The sequence below is a fragment of the Molossus molossus genome, unplaced genomic scaffold, assembly GCF_014108415.1.
Source record: "Molossus molossus isolate mMolMol1 unplaced genomic scaffold, mMolMol1.p scaffold_m16_p_15, whole genome shotgun sequence".
NCBI lineage: Eukaryota > Metazoa > Chordata > Mammalia > Chiroptera > Molossidae > Molossus > Molossus molossus.
In genome coordinates this window covers 74,023,307-74,038,462 of record NW_023425350.1, presented here as the reverse complement: position 1 = coordinate 74,038,462, position 15,156 = coordinate 74,023,307, and the positions used below count along the sequence as shown (strand labels likewise).

The 15,156-nt window shown below is 39.8% G+C and overlaps 1 protein-coding gene across 1 annotated transcript in view; it reads left to right on the top strand.

Moving 5' to 3' along the window:
- VWA3B (von Willebrand factor A domain containing 3B) overlaps positions 1-15,156 on the top strand; it is a 219,622-nt gene that overhangs the window by 146,216 nt on the left and 58,250 nt on the right. The window contains exons 16-19 of the mRNA XM_036263356.1: positions 587-703; positions 5,131-5,218; positions 5,302-5,458; positions 14,541-14,659. Of these exons, the coding sequence (XP_036119249.1) occupies positions 587-703; positions 5,131-5,218; positions 5,302-5,458; positions 14,541-14,659 (481 nt within the window). The remainder of the gene's footprint in view (positions 1-586; positions 704-5,130; positions 5,219-5,301; positions 5,459-14,540; positions 14,660-15,156) is intronic.

The window sequence follows — 15,156 nt, the reverse complement described above, 5'->3', positions numbered from 1 at the left end:
GTAGATAGAGTTTCTAAAGCAGCCTGCTAAAGCTGTCCTACTCTAAACCCTGTAACCTGTGACTATAATGAGTCATTACTCCCATGATTATGTTATGTTGACCTTAAGACAGAGTTATTGGGGGGAAGGGGGGGTGGCCTTAGAAGCAGGGGCATTTTCCAGCTGGTGGTAGAACGGAAAATCAGAGAGATGAAGCATGAAGGGAATTCCGTGTGTCTGTGTGCCGTTGCTGGCTTGGAGATGGAGGGGGCCACAGGAGTAGAAATGTAGGTGCTTAAATTGCTGAGCGAGGCCTCTGGCTGACAGCCATCAAGGAAACAGGGACCTCAGTCCTACAACTGCAAGGAAAGGAATTCTGACAACAACCTGAATGACCTTGGAAGCAGATTTCTCTCCAAAAGGGTCAGAGCTTGAACTAAGATAAATAGAGCAATCATAACCACAGCATTCAGTTGATGGAAGAACTGCTCTGAGGTTTGGGAAACTGAAGCTGCATTCTTTTTTTAAGTATCCAAGGAAATTGTTGTATCTAATGAAGTATCTCCATGCCAAATTCCTTTAACCCCTCTTTCTGTAATACCTACAGAATCGACCAAAACCAGCCTGCTCAGAAGCCAGATGTCCACCCTCAAGAGCTCAGCTTGCAGTAAGAAAGAGGACAGCCTTTCCACTTCCATCACCTGGAACCCTCCAGGTGACAGAGGCAAGCCAGAGAGGGTCTCTATGTCAAGAAGCCCAGGTTGGCCTCCCCTTGCCCAGGGTATCTGCTCCTGAAAGAGATGGGTATAGATGCTTAGGTGGGAAACAAATAATTTTTAAGTGGATCCAGATTGCTTTCCATTCAGAGAACTCTCTTGTAAATCAGGTCTACCTGCTTTTGTGATCTGGATGTTTTTAGGGTGAGACTTGTACTAACTGTGCCTGGGTGTTTAATACACACATGGCCCGTGTAGCTATGGTGCTAGTGGTAATGCTTGCTGCCCTCCAAGGTTTGAATTGAACATCTAATATTTCACAGTTGGTTTATTTATTTTTAATATCACTTTAATATTTTTATTTATTGATTTTGAGAGAGAGAGAAATGGGGGTGGAGGGAATTATTGTTCTACTTATTTATGCACTCATTGGTTGATTCTTATATGTGCCCTGACTGGGGATCAATCCCAAAGGACAACGCTCTAACCAACTGAGCTACCTGGCCAGGGCCACGGTTGGTTTATTTCCTTCATTCACAGGTAGCACCATCCAGTGAGCCCCTCTCTGGTCTAAATGTGAGGAAAATATGACTTTCCCATTTAATTTTGTTTATTTTAATGCCTCACTCAAGGATATTTTCCCATTTATCTTAAGATAGAGTATGAGGGAGAAAGAGAGAAATGTCGATGTGAGAGAGACACATTGATTGGTTGCCTCCTGTACAACCCTGACCAGGGCCGGGAACCGAACTGCAACTGAGGTATGTGCCCTTGATAGAATCAAACCTGCAACTCTAGTCCATGGGCTGATGCTCCAACTGCTGAGTCAAACCAGCTAGGTCTCAGTTTTTATTACTATTCATGAAGTCATTATTCTTAAAATAGTAAATTTCTAAAAGTTTAATTCCTGTTGTACTTTTCCCTATATTTCAAATAGTTGATAAATAATAAATCCCAGCTACACACACACACACACACACACACACACAAAATCCCCTAGGTAGTAGGAAACACAAGAGTGACAAATTCACACCTATTGTTACTCAGTCATAGCTTAATCAAACCTTGTTTTCTTCAGGGCTGATCTAGGTGATATCTTTTCCTCTAACCCAGTGGTTCTCAACCTTTCTAATGCTGCAACCCTTCAATACAGTTTTTTTCTTTTATTTTCTTTATTGTTGAATGTATTACAGATGTTCCTAATTTTTCCCCCATTAACCCCCTCCTCCCCACTCCCGCCTTCTCCCGCCTTTTTCCACACTGTTGTCTGTGTCCATTGGTTATGCATATAAGTTCTTTGGTTTATTTTGTCTCACTCCCCAACCACCTTCTCTTTGAGGTTTGTCAGGCTAGCAACCAATTTGTTCTTCTTAATCCCTTCACCTTTTTTACCCATTCCCCCAACCCCCTCCCATCTGGCAACCAACAAAATGTTCTCTGTATCTATGAGAATGTTTCTGTTCTGCCTGTTCATTTTGTTTGTAGATTCCATTGTCGATAGTTTTGTATTCATTGCCATGTTGTTTGTTCATATATTTTATATTTTTCTTCAAGAAGACCCTTCATCATTTCATATAATAACGGTTTGGTGGTGATGAACTCCTTTAACTTTTTCTTGTCTGGGAAACTCTTCATATGGCCATCAATTCTAAATGACAGCTTTGCAGGATAGAGTAATCTTGGTTGTAGGTTCTTGCTTTTCATCACTCTGAATATTCCTTGCTACTCCCTTCTGGTCTGCTGAGAAATCAGCTGACAATCTTATGGGAACTCCCTTGTGGGTAACTAATTGCTTTTCTCTTGCTGCTTCTCTCTCTGTCTTGAACCTTTTGCATTTTGATGATGATGTGTCTTGGTGTGGGCCTCTTGGGATTCATCTTGTTTGGGACTCTCTGTGCTTTCTGGATGTGTATGTCTGCTTCCTTCACCAAGTTAGGGAAGTTTTCTGCCATTATTGTTTCAAATAGGTTTTTGATTTTTTGTTCTCTCTCTTCTCCTTCTGGCACCCCCAAGATGCGAATATTGGCACGCTTGAAGTTGTCCCAGAGGCTCCTTACACTATCCTCATTTTTTTGGATTCTTTCTTTTTGCTGTTCTGATTGGGTGTTTTTAGCTTCCTTGTATTCCAAATCGATGGTTTGCTTCTTGGCTTTACCTACTCTACTATTGAATCTGTGTAAATTATTCTTTATTTCAGTTAGTGTCTCCCTCATTTCTGACTATGCATCTTTCATTTCTGACTGGTCCTTTTTTATGCTCTTGAGGCCCTCACTAAGGTCACTGAGGTTCTCTCAATAAGTTCACTGAGCATCCTTATAAGCAGTATTTTGAACTCAGCATCTGTTAGGTTGCTTATCTCCATTTTGCTTAGTTCTTTTCCTGGAGATTTTTTCTTTTTTTTCATCTGGAACCTGTTTCTTTGTCTCCTCATTTTGGCTGCCTCCCTGTGTTTGTTTCTGTGTATTACTTAATGAGTGGTATGGGGCTAGCTGAGACAAGATGCTACTTGGTTGAAAGGATTTAGGAACACCTAAAGCAAGATCCAAGACAGGCCAATCCAATGGTGAAGCAACTGGCAACAGCTTGGGTGGGCCTGAAAGCTGGGTGGGGCCGGGCCTCAGGGAATCACCAGGGTGGGGCAACCAGTATGAACCAGGTTGCTGGAGTCCCAGATATGGCGACTGTCTGCCACCCCAGGAAAGGGCTCACCAGAGGAACAGAGGCCTCTGACAGCATGTCTGTCCCTGAGAAAGTCCCCTCTCCAGCCCTCACTCCAGTGCCAAACAGTTCAGGTCTTCCCTGTATGTCTCTGGTGCCCCTCGAGCTGCCTCCCCTCCAAGCTTGGTGGGAGAGAGTCTGAGTAAGTCTGTGCACGGGCCCTTTAAGAGGAGCTGCCTGGGGCTTCAACCACCTCAGCCTCCCTGAGCCTCAGTTCCCGCTGGTTTTTCCAGGCAAAAGTTATGGGGACTTCTCTTCCTGTCACTTGAACCCTGAGTGGGCACCTGGTGTGGGACGGGGACCCCTCAGTCCTCAGGGAGGACCCTCCCAGCTGAGGTATCCTCCTGATTTTTATCCGCCACACGTGGGTGTGGGACCAGCCCCTCCGCCTCTGCCTGTCCTACCATTGTCGATGTGGCTGCTTCTTTAATTCTGTAGTTGTAGAACTTCCATTCAGCTCGATTTCCGGCAGTTTTGAGTGATGATTGTTCTGTAGTTTAGTTGTAACTTTGATGTGGTTGTGGGAGGACACAATACTGCATTTACCTGTGCTGCCATCTTGACCAGAAGTCTCCAGTACAGTTTCTCATGTTGTATGTGGGTGTATCTGCATGTCGGTGGACCCACCTGGAGATGAATAGAAGAGCAGTGTCTCTGTTCCTAAGACCATTAGAAATACATGTTTTCCCATGGTCTTAGGCGACCCCTGTGAAAGGGTCGTTTGACCCCCCAAAGGGATTGTGACCCCCAGGTTGAGAACCACTGCCAGATCTAAGTCTGCTCCATGCTCAGTCCTTAAAGGGTTTATCATGTGATGATTAGGATATGATAGCTTAGGCATTTAACTAGTTTACTCCCAAACACCCCTTCTTCTAAATGCTGCTGCTTCAATGAGCTAATATTCCTTGTCATTACTAAATCCAAGTTTATATAAAGATATACATTAAAAACCCCAAATACTAATTTGAAAAGTTGACCCTACAACTAAGCAGAACCTAATAGAGATTTGGTTTTCCTACACAGAGCTGAGGAACCACAAAATAAACTGTTAACAACTAAAATGTTGCCCTGGCTGGTTTTGCTAAGTGGTTAGAGCATTGGCCCACAGACCAGAGAATCCCAGATTTGGTTCCCGCTAAGGGCACATACCTCGTTTGTGATTCATCCCTGGCCCATGTTGGGGTTGTGTGGGTGGCAACCAGTCAAAGTGTCTCTCTCACATCGATGTTTCTCTCTCTCTCCCTCCCACTCTATCTGATGATAAATGTAAAATTGTCCTTGGGTAAGTATAAAAAAAAAAAAAAAACCAACTAAAATGTCGATCAAAACTCCCCTGTATAATTTGGGGGGAGTCTAGTGAGGGCAACATTGAACGATCAGTGGTTAATGGTATTCTTATTTAACATTTAAAAAATGTCTTCTCTGGAGAATGCAAGAATGAGTGTGTCTCAGTTTTCCATGGAGAGAGGTCTCCATGGCCAGGAGTGAGGTAGATACAACAGTGACAGCACCCATTTACCTATGTATTGATCTTTAGTGTCCATTGCAGGGGAATCTTGCCTGAGAACCCTCTCTGACAGGTCAGTGTTCTATGAAATGTGGTCCATTTCTCAGCCCTCAGTCACAACTAAACTCTGAGACATGTGTGATCTTTTTATATCTTGATATAAACCCAATGTATGCTGATACTATACAACTGCCATTTCCCTTTTCACAGAAATGAGCATCCTGCTGACAAATGAGTATCCAGATGACAAATCATTAGAAGGACTGACTCCAAAAGGAAGCCAAGTTTATGACCAAGAGTGAGTGTTTTAATTTTACTAGGAAATTTTGTTCTGTTTTTGTTTGTTGTAAGTTTTAAAATATCACGTTCACGTGTTCTTAGTTCTTCAGATATGTCTTCCGCAAACTGGCTCAAGACCCATGGCTTGGTTGCCAGGAAACTCACCATTATGGATGCCTTGTCAGTGACAGCGGTCCCTCACAGCTCCACCTACATTCCCGTTCTGGACAAGTACGTTACTTCCAAGGTCTTTGATGAGGTAAACTCATTTTCTATATTTCTCTGCTTGATGTTGTTTTCATTTCCTGCTTAAATGAAAAGCCATCCACTTCAGTGTCTTGTACAGTTGTAACAGAAATTTATTTTACCCATTGAAAAGTAATTATTTGTAAAGGCAGTAAAAGGGAGAGTGGAGTTTCTAAGCATTTTTGTTATTAAACTAAGAAGGAACTGGCTTTTGTTAGGTTGGCAGGTCAGGGTCCTCTGCTGATGGGTGGCAGTGTGGAGCTGCAGAAGTGTTTGAAAGGCCTCTAGGTCAGAGTCCTATGTCCTGAGTGAAGATCATCCAACATCAAAGGACAGGGAGAACTTGCAAGAGGGTATGTCCTTCCTTTGCTCACCTTCTCTTCCTGAGTGCAGTGGCATCTTTGCCATCATCAAAGTCTCCAAAGGAGAAAGAGGGAGGAAGGGAGGGAGGGAGGAAGGGAGGGAGGGAGGGAGGAGAGAGAGAGAGAGAGAGAGAGAGAGAGAGAGAGAGAGAGGAAGGAGATGGAGAGTTGGCCAGAGCAAAAGAACCCCAAGAGAGTGACAAGTGACAGTCATTCATGTCCCAGAGGAAGAAAAAAGAACTTTCAGTAAGAGGGTGTAGTAGGGTTAAATGTGGAGAAGCCACACAAGTACTGAAGGGTTTCCATTGACTTGTGTGAGGGGAAGGTCCCTGCCCTTGGCAGGAACAGATCCAGTGGATGGGGATTGCACAGGGATGGGGAACACAAAAGGCATGAGAACATAGACTTGAACGCCAGTGCTTTAATATAACAGCAGCTAGCAATTTAAATAGGACCATGTCAGGCTTCCCAGTCACTAAATGAAAATAATATTCTTAAAATACCTTATCTCATACTGGAATATATACTGAGGAATGGAAGAGTCTGGGATTTACTTCAAAATAATCTGTGTGGGTGGGAGCAGTGGAAGAAGGGGAGGAATAGATAAAATAAGATTGGCCAAGAGTAGGTAATAGTTATATTTGGATAACAACACTATTGAGTGGGGCTAGGCTCATTCTACTCTTCTGTCTTCTTTTTTACACATTCAAATTTTTCCATAATGAAAAGTTGAAAAAATATCAAAGGCAGGAAAATTTTTTTTTTTTAAAGAGCTTTACCTAATTGATCTTGCAATAGCTGAGCTTTGGTGCATTTGAAAAAGAGGATGAATTGGTGAGTTTTTATTAGTCACATTTAAGAAAGTATGCCTGTGGACTCCAATATGCATCCTGGTTGACATGGCCAGTGTCTCCTGCTCTGGAGATTGTATGTGAGATCACTCAGGCTGGTTCCTGATGACTTTGCCTTAAGGTGAGTGGTCCTGTCCCTGCTGTCATCTTGTGACTGGCAGATTCTATTTTTACCTCCAGTGAACTCTAACCTGATTAGTCAGATATTAACTTACCACGCGAACCTGACTTTTTCCAGAAGCAGCAGGAGAAACTGAGCACTGATTTATTTCTTCTAGAAAATTTGGTGACGCTTCTCATGTTCTTTGGATTTATTTTATTAAATTCTTGAGTTTTATTTGGAGTAAAGTATATTTAGTGAACTCTCCCAGAAATGGAATTTTCTTATGCTTATCATGTGTCTTTTTAAGCCTCTCAATAAGCCGAGATAACATTGAGATAAATTTTTTAAAAACAAACATGGTAGGAAAACATAAGAATAACATCAAAGGAAGACACCAGAAAGGAAAGATGTATAGATTGAATAAATAAAAATGTTAATTTGAATAAAAACATAAATAAAATTTAGACAGATTTCAGTAAAATATTGGTAACACATACCACACCCAGTTGAGGAAATAGTAACTAAAATAAGAAGTTCTAGTTACTGTGACATGTGGAAAGTGTAGAGTAAAGATGCAGGAGGGTCCCCTAACCCAGTTTCAGATGTCAGAAGTTTTCAGTCATGGCTGTGAGAGTTCAGCCCTAGGGCATTTGTTCAGCCCAAGGCCAGACTGGAGAGGAAAGGAGTGTTCTAGGCAGTGGGGGAGCACATGGAAAGGTCGGAGGGTCAGAGAAAGTTTGTCATTCCAAAGAAAGTTTAATGTGACTGGAGGAAGGTGTTAAAGCTGGGGAAGGAAGGGTCTTGATTGAGTTAAGGACTTTGAATGTCATCCTGAGGGGAACCAAAGGGTTTTTTAACACAGAGAAAAGATCAAGTTTGGACATTGGCTGCTATCTGGAGAATAGTTGGAGGAGTCCGAGGCTGGGAGGATGAGGGGCAGTCAGGAGGCAAGGTCAAGGTAGCGATAACTCATGTGGTAACACTAGGGATGGATCCAAGGCTATTTATAAAGTCAGATGGACTGGACCAAACCATATGGAGCTGAGAGAGAAAAATTTCAAGAGTAAAATTTAAGAAGGAAAAATTGGGAGGAACAGTAGTGAGGGTTCTAGGCTTCAGGAGAACATTCTAGTCTTCTGACTCTAGGAATCAAAGCCACGGAAAGAGGACCAACATGTTTCAAGTGCATTTTACCATGGGACTTGTGCTTGGTGCCTTTGTGGCATTGTAAATCCTCGTCACAGACCTGTGGGTAGATCGCACACTGCCTAGTGTGCTTACCATCTGCCTTTATTGTTGATAGTAAGAGCAAGAATCTTGATGATGATGGAAATATACTGCAGTAAATTCCAGTTTCCCCCTTAAAGCACCCTTACATCTTTTATTCCTTAATATTTTCTCTGACTTCAAAAGACCCTTGGCTGTAAAGGGGAAAAATAGGAAAACAATAATCTAAAAGTATGTCCCATTTAGTGGGATGTATAGCTTTTTGAGACTGGACCTAACATTTAATGACAAAGGAGACAAAAACTGAAATGGAGACAAAAAGAAAACATGAATGAATCTTAACCCACTTCATTGAGAGTTTTAAGACTCTTACTCCTATGTTTTGTGCATAGCCACATCCATCTGGGTGGAATTGTAAAGCAGTATTTGGCTTTGTCCCCAACTTCTTGTTTCATTCATGACTTATGTATGGGCTCTTTCTCTTTTGGGAACACAGTGCTGTTTTGGTTTTCAGTGTTTCTTGGAGCAGCATCAAATCTGTCACCTTGGAAATGAAGTATTGAGCAGAGAGATTGCCCTAGCAACTCTCCATTACACGATGCTAACTGGCAGTTTTAGTTTCCAGTGGACCAGATGATTTTACCTTAGTTCTTTCAAAAAGATTTATTCATTGTCAAGCCATAAACAGAACAAAACAGGTTTAGTTATTTGATGAATCTAGAATTTGAAACTCTTTATTGGCAATTGCTTTGACAATAATAAAACCAAAATAATTTGGGAACATTCATCTGTATGGTTGGAAAATCTAAATCATCTCCTCCTCCTCCTCCTCCCCCTCCCCCTCCTCCTCCTCCTCCTTCTTCATCATGTCTTTAGAAATATCCCATCAAGGCTTCTTGCTTTGTTCTAATCTGGGTTCAGCAGATAGCTTTGTGGTCAGATAGCCTTGGCTTACATCCCAGCTCATTTACTCCTAATGGGCCATGGCAAGTCACTAATATAGTATGACAGGAGTCCTCACATTAGGTTCTGAGTGAAGCATTTGATATCATGAAAGTATTTCATTTACAAATTAGAAAGCAACCTACTAAGGTAGCTATTCATATCATCTAGCTGATGAAGAACAAGAGGTTAAGGGATGCTGTGAAAGACCTGGCATTTTGTTACTTTCAAATATAGTAGCATTCAACTTAACTTTTCTATTGATAGAAAAGCTTATTTTAATTAAAAATTCAAAAAGCACAGTTATTGCAAAAGCTATATATATTCATTGTGTAAAAAATTAGAAAATACAGTTAGAAAAATTAGAAAATAAAATGAAAAAGAAACAATAGCTGTAATTCCATCACAGATAAATTGGTGGTTAGCTGGCTATACCTTTTCAGTACATGTATGTCCTTTGTTCTTTGTTTTACCAAAATGAAGTCAAATTGAATGTACTGTTTTGTACCTTCATTTTTACTCAATAGTCTATTGTGCACATTGCTCCAGGTCAATAAATATGTAGCTACGATACCCTTTTAATTAAAATTTAAATTGGGGGGAAAAACAGTCTTTTAGATTCTAAAAGTTTAGACTGAAAAATATAAGATGTTCCCTGGCCAGGTCGCTCAGTTGGTTGAAGCATTGTCCCATACACCACAAAGTTGTGGGTTTGAGTCCCAGTTAGGGCATATACCTAGGTTTTGGGTTCAATCCCCAGGCAGGGCATGTATGGGAGACAACCAATCCATGTTTCTCTCTCACATAGATGTCCCCCCCCCATCCTCTCTCTTCTTCTCTCTAAAAAGCATTAAACATATCCTCAGGTAAGGATTTAAGAATATGTAAGATGTAACCTATACTGTAATCTACACTGTAGTAACATATTTTCATGGGTTTATGAATGATCTTATTGACACACTGCTTTGCCAGTTAATTTTATGACCTTGCTTTCATTCTGTTCTTTCAAAACTGGAGGTATTTTAGTTCAAAAGCAAACATCTAGGCTTCAGCATTTGACAGATTTGTACAACTCTACTATTTATCTGTACTCTGAGCTATCCATCTGGGATATGCATGGCTTTTGCATTTTCATTGACATGTCCAGTGAAACCTTCCTTGGCCAATCTGACAGCCACCTCTGGATACTTATTGGAAGAACTGATTTTGCTGGAGAAAAATAAAAGTAGTTGGTGTATTCAGTCGGGATTGAACAATAAATACATAAATACCAGTTTCACACTATTTTCTCATTTTCAAAAGGTGATTGTGGGATTGCTTATAAACACAGAATGTTGTTAGGTAGAATTTGGCCTGTACTACTTTAGCAACTAATAGTACAGTTCTGTATTCTGCTTTCTTTATTTAGCATATGTTATTAACATATTTCCTTGTAATGACTATTTTTGAGTGATTTTAATGGTTGTATTAATCTTCAATAATATGAGTTACTACAACTTATTTAACTATTACCCCCATTATTGGGCAGTTTACTTGGAATTTTAAGAATGCCTATTTTCCTATATCTTTGCTATTGTATAGAACAGTAACATTGAAAAACTTTGCCAATTGCTATGAGAAATGATATTTCATTTCCTATTCTTTCTTGTCTAAGAATAGTTTTCTTATGTAAGCTAAATATATTTCTTAAAATCTTATTCACATTATTCATATACTTTGCAAACACCTCTTTAAAAATAGCAAAGTTACACTCATCTCATGCTCAGTTACCAAGGGCTCAAATTTGGTGGGATCCAAACTTAGATATGTTTTACTATATAGTTGAGCTTTAAAATATTTTTAGTCTTGGCTATTATTTTAATTTATATATAATTTTAGTCTTTTGTATGTGCAACAAATAGTTTGTACATGTATTGTGCTACAAACTAGTATTTTTTGAAAGGAATAAAGAACTACAGAGTTTAGTGGGGAGGCAAGTTATAAAACAAGAACAATATATATGGATATATTTACACAGGGCTAGAATGAGAAAATATGTAGAGTACCTAGTGCTAGGCAGGGAGTAAAGGATAAACACCATTATCATTATTGATAAAACTATTCTTAAGTACAATTGTTCCTGTAGGGTATCTCTGATCTAACAGTGGGAAAAGTTCTAACAGAATCAGCTCAGGCTGGCTGTCCACGAATTCTAGAAACTTCTTCTTATGGTCGGTGTCTCCCTCCTTCCCTCTAATTAAAAATCTTCTCACATGGGGTGTGATTATTAATTAATATCAATTTGGTAAGGTTTCTAGATTAACCTCAAGAGAATTGAAGTAAGTAATACCTCGAAGCTCCTTTTTATTATCAAATATTTTCTAGAAAGGTCTCTTATTAGCTGGTTATGCTTAATTTGCATTATAAGGCATAATAAGTAAACCATTTTCAAAGAGGTGTGATCAGGTGGTTTTATGCCCTGTCAAACAGAGCTGTCAGTTTCTTCATTAACCACACTCTCCTCTCATTTGCTTCCTGACAGCAACTGGGCGGCCATGATTCTGAGCTCCCAAGTCCTTATGAGAATGCTCCTTTTGACCTCATAGTCACACAAATTTGACATCATAAAGAGAACATCCCATGGGGCATCCATGTGACCACCATGTTGTAAAAACTAAGACCACAAACTGAAGGTGTGGAGTATGACTTTATCTTTCCCTAAATCTGCATGCACACGAGCCAAATCTACACAAATTTGAACTGCTACCACACTGAAGCACACTGCGGCCATGCAAGGCATGAGATCCAAGTCCACAAAAGAGGGAAGTAGAATGTTAAATGATGGGTTTTCTGAAGTACATTAAGTGAGGGGTCAAGCTGATCATGGTGAAATGGAATAATGTTGCTACACATTTTGTGGTGTTGATTTGTAATTAAGCCATATAAGTTGGCAAACTTGGAAGGCTATTCATAGACTTCTAAAGGGTTTGTTTTTTATTCCCCCAGGGGTGATAAAAATGTAAGGGTCTTTTTTTGGTTAAGATTGTACCCCCCAACCCCCCCACCCAGGAAATTTATGTGATAGGTCTATTTTGAAAGGTTTTTTGTTTTTAATTTCTGCAAGCTTCATTCAATTTTCAAAGGCCAGACAACCCACTTTTCTGGCTCCTGCCTTTGACAAAGATTGTTGGAGCCACATGCTGAATTCATGTGTATGACAAGTAAAGAGTTTTGACTGTGTGGCCTCTTAGCTTAGTGATTTTCTCTTCAGTTTTCTGAATCTTTTTCTATTTTTTTTTCTTGGTTTTGGTCTTGATGTTTTAATTACAAGATTAATATATATAGTTTTCTATTTTAATATCTGATTTTCTATCCAAGAGAAATTTTATTTAAAATATTGTTGGTTTTCTCATTTGTTTCTTCTTATTGCACTTCTGTATGTTTTTGCACTTTTGTATGACTCTGTTATATCTTTGAACAATCGAATCATAATTAATTTTACTCATAACTAATGTAAAGTCATTGTTAGATGGCTCATAAGTTCATTTCTTCTCAAGTGAATTGACATTCTGATTGTTGATTTACTCAGCTATCATTTTTGGCCCGTGTGTGTGTGTGTATTTTGGAATGTAGTATGCTGGCTCATTTTAACAAAATTTTTTAAATCTGTGTTTTTTTTTCTCTTTTTCCTTCTTGGCTAAATCCATCCCTTTAAGCCCCCTTACTGGCATTTAGAGCTCTTGTTCCTTGGTGATACCGGAATGTTATAGATTCAGAGGGTGGATTATAGATTCATTGTTCTCTCTCACTAGACTGGGTCTTCTTTCAAGGGTAAGAGACCCTGATGCCAGCTCTGGCTTCAGGTACTGAGTCTGCCTTGGGCCTTTGTCCTACATACAGGGCACTCACAATCCTAATTGCTTTTCAGGAGTTGTTCCCACTGCCATCTTCAGGCAGAGTCAACAAGCCCACAACTTCAGCCCTGCTCATTTGTTCATAGTTCTGTTCAACTTTGTCTCTAGAAATCTACTTGTCAATCTTGCATCTTTTTTTTTCTATGTATTTTTTAAAACAATAACAACAACAATATGATTTTTGTACAGTTTTGGAGGCAAGGGAGAACATAAAAGCATGAACTATATCATCTTAATTGATTGAAAGTAAAACTTTATGTTTTAAAAATTATTCCCGCCCTGGCTAGTTTGGCTCAGCGGTTAGAGCATTGGCCTGTGGACCAGAGAGTCCCAGGTTCGGTTCCCGCTAAGGGCATGTACCTTGGTTGCAGTTTGTCCCCATCCTGGTTGGGATCATGTGGGTGGCAGCCACTCAATGTGTCTCTCTCATGTTGATGTTTCTCTCTCTCTCTTCCCCTCTCTCTCCCTCCTGCTCTATCTTAAGATAAATGCAAAATGTACTCGGGTGAGAATAAAAAAAACAAAACAAAACGATTCCCCACATTTCCAAGACACCCATATGCTCCTTGTGTTTGGAATTAGGTAGAATTTTGAAACAATATTGTAGTTTAGTATTCCATTGTTAGTTAGACTTTCTTTTTCTTTTTTAAATAGTAAAATATGGAATATGCCTTTTTGTGAACATATATTTATTTATCAACATATATTTGTTGAGGGCACACTATGTACCAGGCACCGTTCCAGGTGAAAGGAATACAGTAGTGACTAAAATAAAGTTCCCTCTCTGGCGGGGCTTACATTATACTAGGAAGTATTAGGCAAACAGATAAATGCATAATATTACAGGCACTATTAAGATGGCATGGGATCAGAGGCACTCCCAGCCCCGGAAGGAAGCACCAGGCACAGACAGAAAGAATTCAGAACTGGGTCCTGGCCAGTTTGGCTCAGTGGTTAGAGTGTTGATCTGTGGACCAAAGAGTTGTGGGTTTGATTCCAGTCAAGGGCATGTACCTCAGTTGTGGTTCATCCCTGGCCTTGGTCAGGGTCATGCGGGAAGGTCAGGGTTGGTATCTCTCTCTCTCTCTCTCTCTCTCTCTCCCCCCCCACTCCGTTCCTCCCTCCCACTGTATCCAAAGATAAATGGGAAAAAATTATCCTTGGGTGAGGATTAAAAAAAAAAAGAAGAAGCTGGGTACTCTGCTGTTCTTATGGAATTTGGTTCTACAGACCACTAAGCCATCTCGATTTGACATGTAAAAGAGCATCTTATAAACCAATAAGGAAAATGGTCAAAAGATGTTAACTATCATCAGCTATTATCTAGAGAATATTAAATGTAAATTAAATATATGAAAAAGATGTTGGACCTACCTAGTAATTTATAAGTAGCAGCAATGAGATACTGTTTCTTATTGTTCATCAATTTGACAGAAGTTTATGAAGATAATACTCAGTTCTGACTACAGTTTCCCAAAACAGTTTTTATTTTTTTTGTGTGGTGGTGCTTATTTTTTAAATATGTAGTTTTGGAGAGAAAAAGGTTAACAATATCTCTGATTCTTATCTTTTTCTTAATGACTTTCTATATTTTCTAATTTCCTACAATGATACTGATTTTATAGTCAGAAAAACATGCTGTATAGCCATGTAGATCCATATTTGAAAGTACACGTTAGCCTATCAAATAACGCTTTCCTGTGGTGTTGCTGTGTAGGTGTTCCCTCTGGCACACGTGTGCAGTGACACAAACAAGATGACATTAATTAACCCCCAAGGAGTCAAGCTCAATATCTACAAGCAAAAAGTGGAACAGGCGATTAAGTCCTATGAAAAGTGAGTATTAACTTGGGCTGCTTGCTCATGGCTGTGGGATTTGTTTGTTTTGGCTTGTTCTCCTGTTTTAGCTTTGATTTTTCATCTGGAGCAGCTGTTTAAAACTCGTCCACAAGGAATGTCAAATTCAGCAGCAGTGAACAGACACTTCCTGTGCACCAGACACTACATTAAGTACCTCCCCCAAATATGTCCAACATAGTTTTAAACTGTCTTCCCTTTCCCAAACCTGTAGAAACCTCGTGTTTTCATGAGCTCTTTTAACCTTCTGCTTTAGCAGAGTAGATTTGGTTATTTTGGCACCAAACATTCTGTAAAGTGACTAATAAAACCCCACAATAGTGAGATAATGGAGGTGATATTTGTGTGCTAGTAGGTAAACAGTCTTTATATCAAGATAAAGAAGCCGATCAAGCTGACTGCAGGCAAAATTACTCTTAAATGATCCCTGTGTCAGTGCTGAGATAGGGGCCTTTCTTCACAAGGGCAGCAGACCC